Genomic DNA, 17,840 nt, shown 5'->3' on the forward strand with positions numbered 1-17,840 from the left:
ATTTGTAATGTCCCCATTTTCAGTTTCCCTTATGATGTAGTTAGGATGGATTTCTAGGGTTTGTGACGTCCAAATTTCTAAAGCAAGATTACTTCATCAGAGGTCTTGGAGGGGTTTTGAGGAGTTTTATGGGGTCCAATAGGGATTGCTTGCTATATTTCATCATCAAGGTTAGTTCTGCACTCTTTATTCTTGGTTCTGATGCATTCTAACAATTCTAGTAAAACATGGTTATTATTGAGAATATCTTAAATAAATATGCTAAAGGTGTCACATGGGAAGGATTAATTGGTGAAACACGTTAATGTAATAGCTTGTTAGATCCGGAATGAAGAGATCTGCGGGATAGGATGGTGAAAGTTGGCTTCAAGTGGTTGGGGAAAATATGGTGGTGGAATAATCATTTCCTGGGTTTAAAAAGTGATTTTAATTAGTCACTTTATTAGATAAAAAAGGGGGAAAAGTGATTAATAGGAAAAAAGGCCTAAAAGCGAAAAAGTGGCTAAAATAAAATAAAGTCACTTAAAATAAAATAAGAGTGAGAAGCTTCTAGAGTGGCAGTAAAATAATAAAAATAAATACTTCTAGAAGGTTGGATAACCATCTTTTAGGTCTTTAAAAGGAAGAGAAGCAAATCATTTGGGACATCTTGAAGTTGTGATATTTTCTATTGGAGAGGTTTCAACTTTCAACAAGCCCCATGACGAAAACCCTTGGGTTTCCTTTTTTGAGTTGGACGAAAACCCAACCCACTGTTGAGGAGATTTCATCCAGAAATCTCATAGAGTTTCAATGGTATCAATAGGAGATCGGATTTGATGGTTGGAGTGGGGATCATCCAAATCTCCAATTTGGGGTTACATTACCAATTATTTGAGTTCAACCATTTGTTGTTGTTGTAACATGTGTCTCATTTATTTTGAAGGTGCAATTTTCGGGTTTAATTTCACATTTCATTAAATTTTGGCTATATTTATTGTGTGGAATTTGCGAATTTTATGGTGTATTTTAGAATAATATCGCATCACATAATTTCTCTGAAGCGGATATCTTATTAATCCCAAATAAATCAAAATGAGATATTACATAAAAACTGTGAAGAATCTAGATGGGGAGCCATTTATTGACACTGCAAATGTAACTGACTAGATGCAACCCATGATCCAATTCACAGTTTGCAGATTCATGTCTATGAAGGAGCAATAATATGATAAACAACTCCTCATTCCAAGGATGGTACCAGGGTCAAATCTATATTCTTAAGGCCACAAGGTTAGGTCAATAACACATGAATAGGTCCTATATAGCTTATCAACAATTCATTGAGAGCAAATTTGTCACAAAGTGGGATTTCTACTTAGGTGGGAAGGGTAACAATGTTTCTTCACAACCACTTAAGCCACATGCATACACACATATTTTAGAAGAAAAAAATATTCATTTTAAAATAACATGCACCCATTAGAACTTAAACCCTATATCTAAACCCTATAATTTATTATTAACAATGGAAAAACATTACACTGTTATCTATATATTAGTCAAACATGTGGGATCAAACATATATGATAAAATCTGATTTACTTATTAAACATCAAATGTTATAATGGATTTAATCACAGTAAAAACAATGAAATCAAATGCCATAAATAGTTGAAGTCACAGGCTCGGGCCCTTCGAATTTCATGTTCACAATGACTAATTTGAAGTTAAATACCAATTTGAAGATAAATTTGCAATGGTCATCAATGCTTCCCAACTTTACGATTTAGAGGCATGATTTGGCAGTTGATCCTTTCACTGCCAAATTTTAGTTAGATTCTTAGCGTATATATGGGTTTTTCCAAATTGTAGTTTTATTCTCAATGGTAATATTCACTCAAACTTATAGATGGCCCTTCTTGAATCTCAACAATACCCACTTTGCAAGTTGAGAGAACCAATTATGAGATGAAAGAAAATGTAAGTGTTGAGTACTAGTGATTTAGGGTGTCTAGGTTTTGGGGTGAATTCAAATGAATCTCAAAGAAACCTAAAAAATCAACGAACTTCTAATTTCAAGATTGAAAAATGGCGAACCTTGTGACTTAGATTATGAATGCCTAACTTAATACATGTGAGAGTGGCCAACCCAATACAAGTGCAAAAAGGTGTACATATACCCAACTTGAATAAAAAAGTGAATGGTTTTAAGGATATCTAGCTCAAAATATGGTTGGCCCAATTCAAAACATCTCCTCTCAATCCCAATAGGAAGCTTTTGAGAGAAGGTACTACATCACAACTTCCATTCTTAACATTGAACATGGGTCATATAGTGAAGATGTGAAATATAATCCCCCTTGAATGCCATACCTCCCACATTCATAGGTTCCATAACATGGTAAAGATGGCCTTTAGTAGAGGTATAGAAGAAAAATCCATTGAAACATGTTGATAGTGCGAAGTTACAATGAATAGCTCCAACTGTACTAAAAAAAGGAGTTGTTGATAGTACACCAAAAAAGGACCAACATCATAACGCGGGATTAAGAAATCCACTATAATAGGTTGAGACTCATCCATGGATGATTCATCTATAAAAAACATTGGGATAGATCTTGCGAACATGTGAGGAGAAATTCCATGGAAGAAGGTGAGGAAACATGGACCTCCCTCTTGAGAATAAGTGGTCATAGGAATGCAAACACCTCTATCAACCAATAGGTAAGAATCATGCCTCACATCACAATAAAGTAAAGCATCATGTAGACTCACCAACCCCCCTGAAGAACATAAAGACCATCTCCAAATGTGCTGCGATCTATAATAATATTGTCATACCTTGAAATAGGCTCATTTTGTAGAGTGCATTGTTATATGTGCACCATAAAAAGGGTCCATCATGTCCAACAATAATGTGGAGGAAGTTTCCATAATGTCTTTAGAATTTCCCTTGAAAAGACCCAAGGAAAGAGATTGATTATTTGAATTTTTTTTGTAGTCACGGAAAATAGTGATGCTACCATCCAAAAGCCTTTGATCAACCACTGGAAATAAACTCGTTGACCCAAGAGAAGAGTTGCTTCCTGAAAGAGTGAGTGCTCAGGTCTAAAGATGTGAGCGTAGGTTTAGGTGAAGAACATGGGTGTGCACAGGCTTTGGTGGCACATGCACAAAAGATCGCACATAACACAAGTAGAGAAGATGGAAAAAGGTGCGTGCTTTGATAGGGGCCTGCATAGGCCTATAGAAGCCAAGAAACATGTACATACGTAATTTAGGTTTGTGTTGGTAATGAAGATGATTCAAAAATCATAGATCCACAACTAGCTAAAAGAAAGTTAGTTGTTCAGTAGAGTAAGGGAGGTTGACACTGACTTTGATACCATAATGAGACTCAAAAGAGAAAGAAGTGATTAAATGGAACCAACCAACAAACCCTAATTTTGCATAAAGAGAAAATCTAATCTAGCGCTAGATAAGATAGGACAAGATAATTTTTTGACCACAAAAGTAGGTCAATGGGACTGAAGACTATGACTAGTATGAAATTATGAATGCAATGTGGTGTGCAAGCACATCTCCTATAAATTGCTGAAAATAGTACAAAGAAAGAAACCTACATAGAAATAACATCATAACATATGTATAAAACTGTGCAAAGTGTTTTTCTTGAGTTTGATGGTTGAGGGGTGTGGGGGGTGAAGTGGGCATTGGATCGGTGTCATAGTCCCCTAGAACCCTCAGAGAGCTCGACTGAATGGACCTGGAGGGGATGTACGAGCGAGGAATACTTAGCATCTAAGGTCGAAAGGAGACTTCTAATGGATCTCTTGTTGCTCCTCTAGATCTGGGAGGTAGTTTGGAGAGCATGAGGTGCTCTACTTTGGAGCCAATTGGAGTTGATCTCTTTGATGTTCTGAGAACGTGTGCCTTGATGTATGGGTTGTCACCTTTGAATTGGTCTCGATAAGATCAGGTGGACTCCTAGAGGGAGAGGATGAGGAGAAAGTCAAGGTCTCACCATCCCGCTGGCTAGTGCATTTTGGCACTTTGCTTGTCGGTTGTTGCTCCAATATGGCAAATCAAGAGGGAAGTATGAAGTAATTTGCTTGGTCGTCCCAGAGTGGGGCATGGTGTGCACGAGCCGAGATCTGTGGCTGAAATATTCCTGATGAATAGGGCTAAGCGTCTCTAGTCCTGGTGTCGGAAGAAATGAGAGAGGGAGCCCCTTGAGTCCCTATAAAGGCAAATACTATTAGATCATCGTATATGTCGATTTGTCTTTATCTGGAGTTGATGGGAGCCAACCCGTAGTTGTCCCAAAGGGATATTGAGTGAGTGCATCCAATGTCTGTGCGTATATCACAATTTTAGAAAGTTCTCTAGGTAGAAGGACATCTTTGAGCCCAAGCTCATTGGGGGAGAGGTCCAAGTGACTTGAATGTATAAATTGTAGATATCCTCTTTGATAACTTGGTTCAGTGTCTATCTAGTTGGTAAGAGATGGCATAGTGCATTAAGGGACAATCAGAATGGGGAAAGGCACTTTTGGAGAGAGAGTGATTGACTAAAGAAGCTGAGATGCTTTTGAGAACAAACCTCATGTTCGGCCTAAAGAAGGATTCGAAGCGAGAGCCTCCATGGAGCAAACTGCAAGATATGGATGCGTCTCTCTCTAAGTGGCTGAGTTTTCGAGGCATCAGACACTATGGAGGAAAGAAACCAAGTGAAAAATGACCTCGAGGCAGAAGGGCTGGGCTTTGAACTTAGGTTCCAAACTTTGCCTGAATGATGGGTTGCAAAACTGTTTGTTTACATTGTGTGATGCACCTGAAAGCAAGGTCTATATGCTCTCCAGTCTAGTCCAGTCTTCATGCGACAAGCTCGGTCCCCAAATCTTGGAGCCATAGAGAATTGTGGGTCTCCAGGAGATAGAGTTTGGTTGAGTTGTCCTTAAACTTCCCTTGTAAATAGCGTTTCTCTATGCGTGCTAGGGAGCCATACCCTTTACGTAGAAGAGGCAGGATGGCTTGTTGACCAAAACGAGACCCCATGAATTGTACTCTCGAGCACTGTTTTAAGAATGGGCTGGTTCGGAACCGATTCGGCCGAGTTGGTCCGAGTCAAGCCCTCATCGGGTCGACTCGGCCATCAAATCGGTTCGGCCAGCCAGGTTATTACTGAGCCGACCGAGTTGTCTAATAACCCGGCTGGCTCGGTAATAACCCGGTCGGCTCGGTCGAGTCTGTGCTTACTCGGTCGACTCGTGACAGTGGCCCAAAAACTAAAAAAACGATGTTTTTTACTTGCTTTTTGGTGAAGAGATTTGTGTTAAAAGTTGGTGGACACATGAATTCCACATTAGTTGACTGTTTTCATAGGTTGTTTACTTGTTCACACGACGTCCTGTGGCATGAATCGTTTAGTGCTTGAAAATAGAAAGTGATGAGTCTGGCGTTGGCAATTTGATAGGATCTAATGTTGTGAACTTTTTGCCAAGAACATGAAATTTCCTATAAGAATGGAGCAAGACATCTGTTGCCTTCATTATATAAAATTCCTCAAGTAACAATGTGAATTTCTAAGTAAAACAATGATACTATCTGAGAACCATGTAATAAAGAGGGCACATGAAACTGAAATGTTGATCAGACATGTGATCCTAGTTAGAATATTTATAGGTGCAATTCTCTCTTGGAAGATGGCAGTTTATCTTTATACATATCACAAAGTTGATGGGAACAAACTTGAAGTTGCCCCAAGGGATCCTAAAACTAGAGAATAGCCACAAAATATTCTATGGGTGTAGATGGGTCTGTCATGACTGCATGTAGATGTGGATGCAAAAGTTTTGGCATTAGGGATCCTATATCTTGATCTGTGTCACATACAAATTGCTTTTGTAGTTCTTCTCATGAATACATCTATTAACATCCCATCTTGGTGAGATGGTCTAAGATTATTGATGAGGGTACAAGATTAAAAATGAGTTACAAAATATGAAGCATGTAGATATGCTACCAGTGGTTGATCTAGATGATCTTGGCTCCTCTAGCAATAGCCACTAGACAGTAGTACTAGTCACAATTTACTTTTGTTGTAGAGGCCATTTCTAGCCTCCTTGGTTATGTGTTTTTTGTTTTGATCTCTATATCATCATCATGTATGTGTTGGATAGTGCTCTGGGTGCCATTTTGATATAATGGATATATTCATGAGCCTACTTTGATCATATGTCGTCTTCTATCTATATTCTAATGTTTCGTGTTTGGAAACATGAATGAAAATCTTTAAAATTATGTTTTTTTTTTATAAATAAAAAATATTTAATGTATATTTTACAATGACCGAGTCATTGAAATCGAGCTGGCCGAGTCGATACCGAGTCGGAGTCGGAGTTGGAGTCGACCCTAGTCTGAGTCGGAGTTTTAAAACATTGCTCCCAAGTAAGTATAAGCTGTGGTGATATCAATCTTTGCTCCTCAGTAGTAGAAATGTAAGCTTGTAAGAGAGCTTTTCTATGCATTGAAGATCAAGACCTTGGTTTTCCTAGGTTGACTATCAGCTCTCAGAGGTCACAAAAATTGGCCAATGCGTCGAGTTGTCTTTGTAATACCTTTGGAGTAAAGGCCAACAAGAACAAGTCATTGACAAATAGGAGCATGACACTTCATATGATGATAGACTAAAAATGGATCACTGTTATAAGGAGAGAAGAATTGCTTAAGAAGATATTAGAAATGAGAGGTGAGTTGTGTATCTATAAACAACTCAAGTGGTAGGGCATTTTCCCTAATAAGGATTGGCCAAATATGATGACTAGGTTGGTCTTAACCACTAGAGAATATAAGAAATGAGTGTTGACTAGTTTGACTCTAAGGCAAACCTAGAAACACAATAGTACAGACTAGTTTTTTACAAAGTAAAGTCGATCGTGGCTGTTAGTGAGGCTTACACCATTGTCCCAACAATTTTATATCTTCTATTGATTAGATATTTAACTTTTAAGTAAACGCCTAGTTTCTGCTTTCAAGATTGATCTAAGAGTTGCTCTTGTCCACCCATATTGTATTTACACTGGATGTAATTTTGTGGTCCACTGACCTACCTTCGTGGTCATTTATTAGACATTAATAAAATTATCATATCTCATTTGACAGCATTCTGTAATGCATTTTTTCATAGTTGGCATGTTTGTTCCTTTTGTAGGGTCTTTGTATTGACACACTTATGTAACTCCAATTATGCCATTTTTCTAATCAATTCGAATGTGAACTTCATGGGATTCTCTCTTCACTGGAATATCTGGATGGAGGAGGACAGTGTGAATCACTAATTGCAAGAGCGGCCGACAAGCATTGAGGGACTCAATCATATTGGATCTTGTGACCTCCCCATTGGCAACATGACTTCAGTGGATGGTCCAACTGAATGAGCCAACCCTTAGGGATTGATTCCACTCACACCACTATGTAAATGATTAGTTATTGTGATTAATAGTTTAAAATTAATTGGTATACTTGAAATTGTCACAATCCAAAGGTTGCAACCACAAAGTAAAGATCAAGCCAACAATATAGATGTCAGCGGCACGTGTAAATCCTCAACATCATGGTGTTTCTGGCCATCCAATGGGCTCTATGGTACACCAGTTCGAACTTGCTTTGTTGAGTCCTAGGTAAAGAGGCTATTTCAACATTAACTATTTCTTAATCTCGGGTTCATTGTGTATATATGAATAATGTTTACTTGAAGAGGGCCATTAGATCTAATTTGAGAAGAATAATTTTCATTCTTGTCTCAATTTGTTGTTTATCTTGGATGTTGCGGAAGGTACTTAAAGTTAAAACCGAATATGGGTACATTGATTCAATACGTTTTTGCTCAGGGACTATGTTTTGCTATTGTGTTCTCTCCTATCCTCCTATTTTGTTCTCGAAAGAACTAAAAGTTGGGACCCATCTTACAGAATCCACAGATTAATAAATCTGGTGATGAATCATGTACCTATTTTAGCAGCATTCGATACATTCTTATAAATATGTATATTTCATATTTTCATTATAATGAGTTTCAGTTCAATGTTTATGACTTATACTGGTTGAAGATATTTTTTCATATTTCAAACTCAGTTGAGATCCATCTTACAGAAACCACAGATTAATAAATCTGGTAATGAATCATGTACCTGTTTTAGCACCATTCAATACATTCTTATAAATATGTATATTTCGTATTTCAAAAAAAATATTATTTCATATTTCAAAATAACATAGTAGTTTGAACAAGGAAGGATGATATTTAGGTTTAGATATTTAGCTTTTACTGACTTTTGAAAGTGAGCTTCAAGCAGCTCCGGAAATGGAATGAGCGATGGGTGACTTTGGATCCAACCACTGGAAAATTGGATTATAGGTATGGACATATTTTTCCAATTATCTAACATACATTTGAAGAAAATTTTCATTTGAATATTTTTGTATTGCACCGTCCTGGAATTGCTGTTTCCCATGTAACGTGTCATGATTCATGATGCTTTTGAAGAGCTTACTGAGTGATATTATAATTAATGTTACCCTCCAGAAAATACTTGTTCCAACTTTTTGTTAAAGTTCAGCTAATGAATCATGTTTTATTGGCACTCAATAGAGTTCGGAGGAATGACTTGGCACCCAAAGGGTCAATAATATTTGATGCAAATAGCACAATCACGGTGTCCCCAATTAATTTTCAGTGAGTTGTTTATCCTTATGCTTGTTATTTATACAGGGATTTACTTTAATTGTTTCTTTGGAATAGTTCAAACTTCATACTGTAGGGGCGTCCGAAGGAGTTCTACATCTCTTATTCTTTCTCTTTATACATTTTGCAGTGGTCTCCAGAAGTATGACGGTTGTTGTTTCTGTATCCACTGTTTGTAATTTTATTACTCTTTCAATCTTCAGCTATATTCTTTACTCACTGGAAACACTATCGATAGTAAGCATTCATTGTTAAAGTGTTCAATTTTTTTTTCTTAATGATTGGCTAGATGTTGGCACTCCACAGAAAAAGGAATACTTTCTTTGTGCTGAAACTCCTGGTGCTGCTAAAGCTTGGGTAGCAACATTACGGTAAGTGTTGGAAACTTGGATGACTTTGAACTGACATGCAACTGTATATGTTGAAAATCATCACCAATGAGTTTTATTGTTCAGAAATAGTAATGGTATTGAAAAATTCTAATGGTTTATGAATTAGCTTACGGAGATTTAGTTCACCTTTCCACATGGTCAGCCATTTGTTGTCCCCAATGTGCTATAAATCTGACATGACAAACATATAAAGTATGGATAGAGAGTGAAAAACAATGTAAATTGTTGCAAGAAAATTAGTTTTACGGAACTGTGTTATACTGGAGGTTAACAAGCATGTTCTGGGTGTGATGGACGATCACTTTTAGCCACAGGTTTCATGATATAATAATGACATTTCCAAAATATCCTTTAGGAAGCTGCAAAGACCCAATAACTGCATCTTTTACTACAATATCGATAGGGTACAATGCTGCTTGGTATTACAATCTCACAATATTTTTTGCATATTCATTCCTTGGATCAACACCTTTTTAATGACTGAGATCTCTTTAATAATTCAAGTACCCTGACCCAGACTTAGGATGGAATGTGCAGGCTTCAACTACAATGCTTGGGTTGCCATGTCAATTATGAATGTGATAGATAGTTATGTTGTATATGGTGCTGATGTTATTATTTGGGTTTGTAGAGTCATTGGTGACAATTACTTAATGGAAAAATACAATTGAGTAATGAATTGGCATCTAGTATAAATGAGGATATGGATTACAATATTGCATCTTTTTAGTGAAAAGAGATAGGGAGATGATATTGGTTTTCATCTTATGCTAGACCTAGGACTATATACGGTCTTATATGCATTTTTCTTTGAAGTATGCTATGAAGTTGTACTGAGACTCTTAAGTTGTACTGAGACTCTTATGTGTCAAGGCCTTAGCTTAGGTTTGCATTATGTTGTTGAGGATGATTACTCTTATGTGTCAAGACTCAAGACCCTAGCTTAGGATTAAAATGGTTTAGAATGATTGTGTGCAAATTTTAAACCCCTGTTGAATTCCCAAATCATAAACATGACGATGAAAGGAATCTAGCAAACACAAGAACCTTTGTTATGCCCAGTTTTGGCAGTGGGACAAGTTTTGAGGATGGATGGGGAGACCCATGAGATATTAGGGTATGGCACAAGTGATGACCTTCGATGAAACCTAAAGAAATACTAAAAATATATAATCCATTCATAAATAGAAAGATACAAAAGTTAACAATATACATATTGCAGCATTCATTTAGACAATTGAAACTTGAATTCTATGTTACCAGGATTCGGATACGGATATGGATCCGGATCCGGATCCGCTAGTTTTTTGAAAATCCAAGATCCGGATACGGCAAGGATACGTCATGTACACAAAAAAAAATATAATAATATTTTTAAAATTTTAAAAAATACTTTGGAGCTAAAAAATCAAATACTTTATGAAACCATCAAACCCTTTTAGAAAACTGAATGATAAATATGAAGATTGAAACACTGAAATGATGCATCCTCCCTCATACAAAGTAACAAAAAGGATCATAATATCATAAATGATAATAGTAAATACATTTACATATCCTCAAATGGATCTATATCTTCTGCATATTGCAACTCTACATCATGAAATTGAATAGATGATGGGGGTCCTGGAATGTAGGAAGTTGCATCAATAGGCTAGACTGGTGGTGGAACAATATCCTCAAGTAGGTTGAGGTGAGTCATGGCATTCAATGTCAGGTTCAAGTCAGAGATCTCAGGTTCCATATCCCACATCCTGCTCGGACCCTTTTTATACTCTGGTTCAACATGTGATAGAAGAGATTTTGCATCTGTTTTGATGATTTACCCTTTCACTCTGCTCATGTTGTGATGGTTCCATAATAATAATGGTCTATAGACTATAGGTTACCTAACTGCATATAAAATTCAAATTATAATATATTAATATATTATCAATATAGTACATTTGTAATATACAATTAAAAAGTAAAATAGATGATAAAAATAAAAAAATGAAATACATTAAAATTTAACAAATAATTTTGAAACTTTCTAACACTTCATAATAAAATAAATATAAATCTAAATACACAATTAAAATACATCATAATAAAATATTAAAATCTGAATAGTTGAATATTAAAATTTAAACACTACCAATTTAAATAAAAAAAATGGCATTGATATCTATAATAACGATTATATAATATAATTATATTTATAATAATTATTATCAAATTATATAAATAATAATATATAATATATACGCTCAGATTTGAGATTTCCATACGATATTGGATATAGGCTTATAGCGTATATATAAATATTAAATATTAAATAGGCTAATAGCATATATAAATTAGGGATAGCGTATAGGCTAATAGCGTAACAAATGGTTCAGCATAACCGTATGTAATGTTTTGTATATAATATAGTGTATGCAATGTTCTGTTCATAATAATTATATATAGCAATGTTTTGTTATAATATATATAACCATTTATCCATAATATTTATTATTTGCTAGCCGTCCGAGTTGGTGGTGCCGACAAGCTTGAGCAGTTGAGCCCACTGCCAAATGGAACAGGAACAGGAATAGTCGAAGCATTGTCTGCCGTCGAGTTGGTGGTGCCAAATGGTCGAAGCCGTGGCTGTCTACGTTGTTGTTTGCGTCGCTATCTACCCTGCGGTTGATGGGGTCATGGTGTATATAATCCCTGCAACTCGATTCAAAGAACAATGCATTATAAAAAGTGCTGCTCTGTTCGAGACACACTGTTTGCCAACAACTAAGAGGGCCTACTTTACACTGTTTAACCTAAAAGTTAAAACCGCAACCGCAAACCTAAAGTGTGTTAACCTTTTTTGTTTCATTTTGGCGGTTTCGACATACAGTCTCAGGATCTGTTTCGAGACAAGATATCCGTTTCCGTAAAATGAAGAACCGCCACAGTGCCGTATTTCACACGTTTCCAGGTGTATCCGTATCCGGATCCGGATCAGATCCGTGGATCTTGGCCCTCTGCCTGCCAGATCTGGTAACATAGCTTGAATTAGGTGAACAATTGATTTTCTCATTAGCAAGCAAAATGAAATAGCAAGGATGAAGGATACATCACAATGCTGTCACCACAAAGGTAAAGAATTTTACCACCCAAACTCAAATTCCTCTTGCTTTGTCCTCTACATCTAGGTAATCCAACAATCTAGCATTGCTTCAACCCCATCAACGTTTTCTCATTGTCATCTGGATTGTTGGAGTTGTTTAGAGGGAACTCAAATAAAGCCTTGTGGCAATTTTACAATCGCATCTTCATCAATCTTCATGGCATCCTTTGAATCTACATCCCATTATATTGTTGGTCCCCGTTGTTGAAAATGTAGTGAGGAAGGTCTTCTCGCTTGTGCCTTAGCCAATGAATACCGCGAGTTGTCCTCGTGAGTTAGACTACCATTAGGATGAGTTATTTGCGGTGTACTAGAATAATCATCAAGTTAGCATTTGTAGAGTTGGAGCTTCAGTTAAGTGGAGTCTTCATTAGTTTGACTATAGAATGAGGTGGCAGTTCGCAGTTCAGTGAGAGGGAGTTAGATCTCCAGTGTTGATTGGAGAGAGCACGAGTTAATAACTCTTGTGATGATTGGAAGGAGAGCGAGTAACACTCTTAGTTAACTCGCTATCAGAGCTCGAGTTCTAAATTAAGCTAGGCCTCCTTGCATGGATTGAAGTTCATCTATAAAGAGAGGATGAAGGCACAAGTAAATTACAATTGTTTTGTGCACAAAGGTTTATGACAAGACAAAGCTCACGAGTTTGTGAGAGAGCCTTGATTGTGGATTGAAAGAATTGTGTCCTAAGAAATAGGAGCCACAAGTGCACTAGGATTTAGGAGTTGGTTGTGCATAGGAGAGAGGAGCTGGGGTCCTAAAGAATAGGAGGCTGAAGTGCGCTAAGAAATAGGGCACAAGTGTGCTAGAAAATAGGGCCTAGAGTGCGCTAGGAAATAAGAGATCAATGCAAGGAATAAGGGGCTCAAGTGCGCAAGGAAGGAGGAGCAGAATTGAAGCAAGACAACAGGGTTTGCAGAGCAAGTCAAGGAGGCAGCAGAGGAAGAATTGTGTGCAGGAATCGAGATCAAGTAGTGATCAAGGCAGGCCAAGATTAGTTGTATCAGTTGAGAATTGTGCGAGAACCATAATGCTTTCTCAAGAGAGACATATTTCTTTGTAATAGATTAAATTGCTCTAAGAACAATCAATAAAATAGTCGTATCAAGCAAGTAGGTTTTCCCTATTGGATTTCTTGAGAAAAATAAGTGTGTCAATTTGTGTGATGTGTTTTTATCTCCGTGTTTTTATTCCACTGCTTATAAGTTGTTAAGAGGCTCTTTATCTCGGCGAAAGTTAACTAGTTTCAGTTTTCAGTTATTCATCTAAATAGTTGCAGAGTTTCATGGAAATTTAACACTTGTTACTACAAAATCTAGCAAGCCAATCACCATTGTTAGAGGCTTCCTTGGCAATACTTAGAGGTTAGATGATTAGGGTTCCAAGCCAAATGGCTCTCCAAGGAGCTTGCAGACAAATCGCCTAGAAAGGTCTTTAATAGAGGGTTCAAAGATGATAAGAGTCTACAAGCTCCTTAGTGAGACATTTGGCTTGGAACCCTAGTCATCTAACAGTTCTAACCTCTAAGTCTTGCTAGGGAAGCCTCCCATGTGGGGATGACATCCAACCATTAAATAGTAGGACAAAGGCCCCTGAAGTGACAATGGTGTATGATATCTTTGTTGCCATAAGACCTAGATTGCTTAGTGAGGTTTTGTACAAGTCTTGCTAGATTTTGCGGTAACATTTTTGGTGCCATTGCCGTGGAGGAGTTGAGTCCTCCTCGTAATTCAAAGTATATGCTTGAATCTCTGTGAACGAGCTTGTCCCAAAGCCAAGGGAAAATTTGCTCATTTGGCGACTCCATTGGAAGAACGATGCCCCAATTCTTTATTGATCTTCAAAGATTTCATGCTTGTACGGTGAAGCAATCATCTTTTAAGGCTTTTAAATTCACCTTAGTGACTCCACAATTGCATGTTTATGTAAAGTCTAAGAAAATGGCTCCTTGTGATTTGCATGAAATTTACCTTGCTTTGGATTTTAAAGATATTCCTGAATATCCTAATCATCATGGTACAAATTGTATAATAGATATTTTGCAACCTTACTTATCATGTGGTGATCAGGATTTTGAGCATTAGGAGGAGGATGTGTTTATAGGTTTGTATGAGCCATCTTTACCTCCTTATAATACCAGCGTTTACTCATATTCAGATTCAAAGAACTGTCAATATGATGAGTTAAAACTTAACTATGGTTAACCATTTTGAATATTATATTTGTGAAGTGCGGCAGATTTTTCAAAATGAGGTCCTTCAATCATTTCTTCCTTCATGCCATCCACTACTTGTCCCTAAGTAACAATTGGGAGTTGTATGTTTGGTGTTGAAATGACTATCAGACAAGAGTGTTTTCAATTGGTAGTTTGCTACACAGATGTCAAGTGAAAGGAAAGATGCAACAAGCCTTTGAATTTAAGCAATTTTCTTTTCTTGTGAATCTTTCCCTTTCCTTCCCCACTCTATTTAAAAATTCTCATATCTACTTTTAGATTACCGATGATCCCATCTCCATTTATAGAAGATAGTAGCGAGGAAAGTCAAGGTGGTCATATTGATCACACTTCTGACATGCCAAATCTGCAACATAAGAACTTTTCTTGCGACAAGGGTGAGCCATTATTGTGTTATTGTAAATCTCCAGGTGGTGCCACACTTATGAATTTGATCCCGTTCTTGATTATTATGAGATAATGAGCATTGATTATGACATTTCCTTGTTCTATCTCATGATTAAGCATAGGGGTAAGATGTTTGACTTTGATATGATAATATGTTGGCTTCATTGATTGTGTGCTTTGCATTATTGTCTTTGCATCCTTTTCTTTGATTGTTGACGTGCTGAATTCCTTGCATGGTTAGATAGATTTAAAATTTATCTTACCTGAAAGTTTATTATTATTCTCCTATATCACATGGGTGACGATCAACACCTTGCTCAGTTGCTATCAACAAGTTGCTTTGGGTGTACAGGAAACATGTCTGCTAGCACCAGGGATTGCTTGGATTCTCATTCTCCTCGTTTGAGCGCATGGATCATGTGCTCTACGGTCAGCACATGTCCTTGAGCTGGAGCTAGTTGTTGCCCACCAAAACTGGGTAACGCCTAGGAGAATTTTTCCTCCCCACTGGTCAGCCTACTAGTGAGCAACCCTACGATGATCCACAGATAGCTTGACTTTAGAGCTCTCCACATATGCTCGGGTTAATTCTCTCTCCCATCTAGCATGCTTCTTGAAGGAAGGTAGGCCATCTTTTTTCTGGATGAAAAATTGTAACCTTTTATTAAGGAGATAAAAAGTTACATAGCACATGCAGAAGCATTTCGCCTAGCTGATAAAAAACTGATAGCTAGAGACAAAAAGCAAAATCAGGCTTCTCCAAAGAGAAAAAGACAGCCCTTTGAACTGAAATCTAAATATCCAAAATAGACATCCTCCTGAGTCAAAAGAAGGCCTTAGGGACTATCACAAAAACAGTGTGAGACTGTAAAGTATATGGAGATAACAAAATACATCGGCTTCCTGTCTGAAATACAGTCATAATATAAGGAATATGGCAATAGCACAGATAGGAGAATATAAAAGTATGATGCAAAATTATAAAGTAGTAAAAGACGGATGGAGATGGTTCTGGACAATCCCCTCTAAATATTTTCTGACTTGCCAGATACCTAAATCCTGTCCAACATCTTCCTTAGATAGAAGATCTGCCCCAGTTGCCCTCCCTGTAAATATGGCAACGAGATATATAATCAAAGAATTGTTTTAAAAGTTGTATTTCCTTTGTCCGCTTGGGGTAGCTCAATTGGCAATGGCCGTGGAAATGAAGTCTCACTGAACCGGAAGTCTTGGGTTCAAATGTTGTGCTATCCCCCCGATCGGGGTGAGAAGTTGGACCTGATGAAAATGCAGTCCTACAATCTTACAAAAAAAAAAGGTTTTATTTCCTCTAAGATAGGCAATAACAAATGGTTTTGACATCTTTGAACAACATTGAACCAATTGATGATGTTTAGTGAGTTCCCAAAGATTTTCAAAGATCGACATTCCAATTCCTGGACGCAACATAACAAAAGTTTTAAGGACAAGAGCTCGGCAAAATGTTGGTGCCTCTACCCAGGGCTATTTTGGATTTCAAGCAGTGTTGTTGATTGGGGTGAATGATCAAACCTCCACCACACATACTGTTTGCATCTGATGCTCCATCAAAATATGACCATGGAATTCGTGTATTAGTCTCCTGCACTATAACCTGAGGGATCAGATTCGACTGTTTTTTAGGTAGAAGGGAAAAATTGCAGCAATGAGGGCGGGGGCTGTAGCTTGGTCTCTAAATATAGCCTTATTCATTGCTAGCCAAACGCCCTGGCAAAGTAAGGGGGAATGTTTCTGATATTTTAATCATGGGTCCAATCCCACCAGATTTTCCATGCTTCCCGAAAGCTTTGTCCTCTCCATTCTAAAGTGCAACCCAACAGTTGTTTTGTGGCCTCTAGAATGCTGTTCATGAAGGGACAATATAGAAACAAGTGCATGACAAATTCTTCCTCATTTTTACATAAAATGCACCATCTAGGGCCCTATTTCCATCTTTTTTGGAGATTATCCCAAGTCGGGATTTTATTTTTGAGTAAGCACCAGAGAAAAATCCTGGACTTTGCTGGGCATTCCAGCTTCCAAATTTGCTTCCACCACCAAATTTGTTCATTTTGCGGCTATGTTGCAATTTGATAACTGTACCCGAATTTGGGGGAGTAATTTCTCGTGGGGGCAAATACCCATCTAAGGGAATCTTCACGCTCTCTGATTCAAATATGTGATCTTTGGAAACCTGTGATATATTCTTGCCATAAACTTGCTAAGTCCTCATTTAAATGAAGTTGCTCAACAATTTTCCATGCTTGTGACAAAAAATAAGACCCTCATCCGCCACCTGACTTAAGAATGTTATTCCGTGCTCATTCAAAGAAAGCCACCATCTCCGGAGGAAGTCTATAATGAACTGTGCAGCCCACCCAAGGGTCGATGCCAATTCTGAGTTTTTCTCTGTTACCAACATGCCAGGCAAGACCTTCTCCTACAACTTTGAACGATTCCATTGTCGCTTTCCAGATGGCTGAAGAGTTTGGGACTCTTTTGTTCAGTTTTCTCACCCATTCATCCATGGAAAGAGGGAAGATGTACTTCCAGGTCACCACTGTTGTCCAAAGATTTTCTACAGATAGGAGCATTCACCTTCATTTGGCTGACAATGCTCTTGTAAAGGTTGGGAGATCTTTAGCCCACACCCTCCCCATGATTTAGCCAAGGCAATCTTCTCTCATGTGGCCCATGGCAGTGTGTTCTCCTCCTTGGCCCCTGCCCATAGGAACTTCTCACGCAACGTCCTGATGGATTGTAAGATACCTTTCTGGACCCATGTTAGTGCAATCCAATACACTGCAATTGCCTCAAGCACTGACTTAATCAGGACTAGTCTTTCCACTCTTGAGAGCCATTTAAAGCTCCAGTGCCTATTACGCTTGTCCACCTTTGCCAAGAGCCACTTCCTGTCATCCTTCTTGTAAGA

The 17,840-nt window shown here is 37.6% G+C and overlaps 1 protein-coding gene across 1 annotated transcript in view; it reads left to right on the forward strand.

The window, feature by feature from the left end:
• Positions 1-17,840, forward strand: part of SWAP70 (Pleckstrin homology (PH) domain-containing protein) — a 192,994-nt gene that overhangs the window by 40,139 nt on the left and 135,015 nt on the right. The window contains exons 3-6 of the mRNA XM_089377181.1: positions 8,339-8,400; positions 8,635-8,718; positions 8,858-8,889; positions 9,017-9,098. Coding sequence (XP_089233307.1) covers positions 8,339-8,400; positions 8,635-8,718; positions 8,858-8,889; positions 9,017-9,098 — 260 coding nt within the window. The remainder of the gene's footprint in view (positions 1-8,338; positions 8,401-8,634; positions 8,719-8,857; positions 8,890-9,016; positions 9,099-17,840) is intronic.

Source organism: Pinus tabuliformis, chromosome J (assembly GCF_031772625.1).
Source record: "Pinus tabuliformis cultivar Carrire ecotype Pingquan chromosome J, CPIR1, whole genome shotgun sequence".
In the NCBI taxonomy this organism is placed as follows: Eukaryota; Viridiplantae; Streptophyta; class Pinopsida; order Pinales; family Pinaceae; genus Pinus; species Pinus tabuliformis.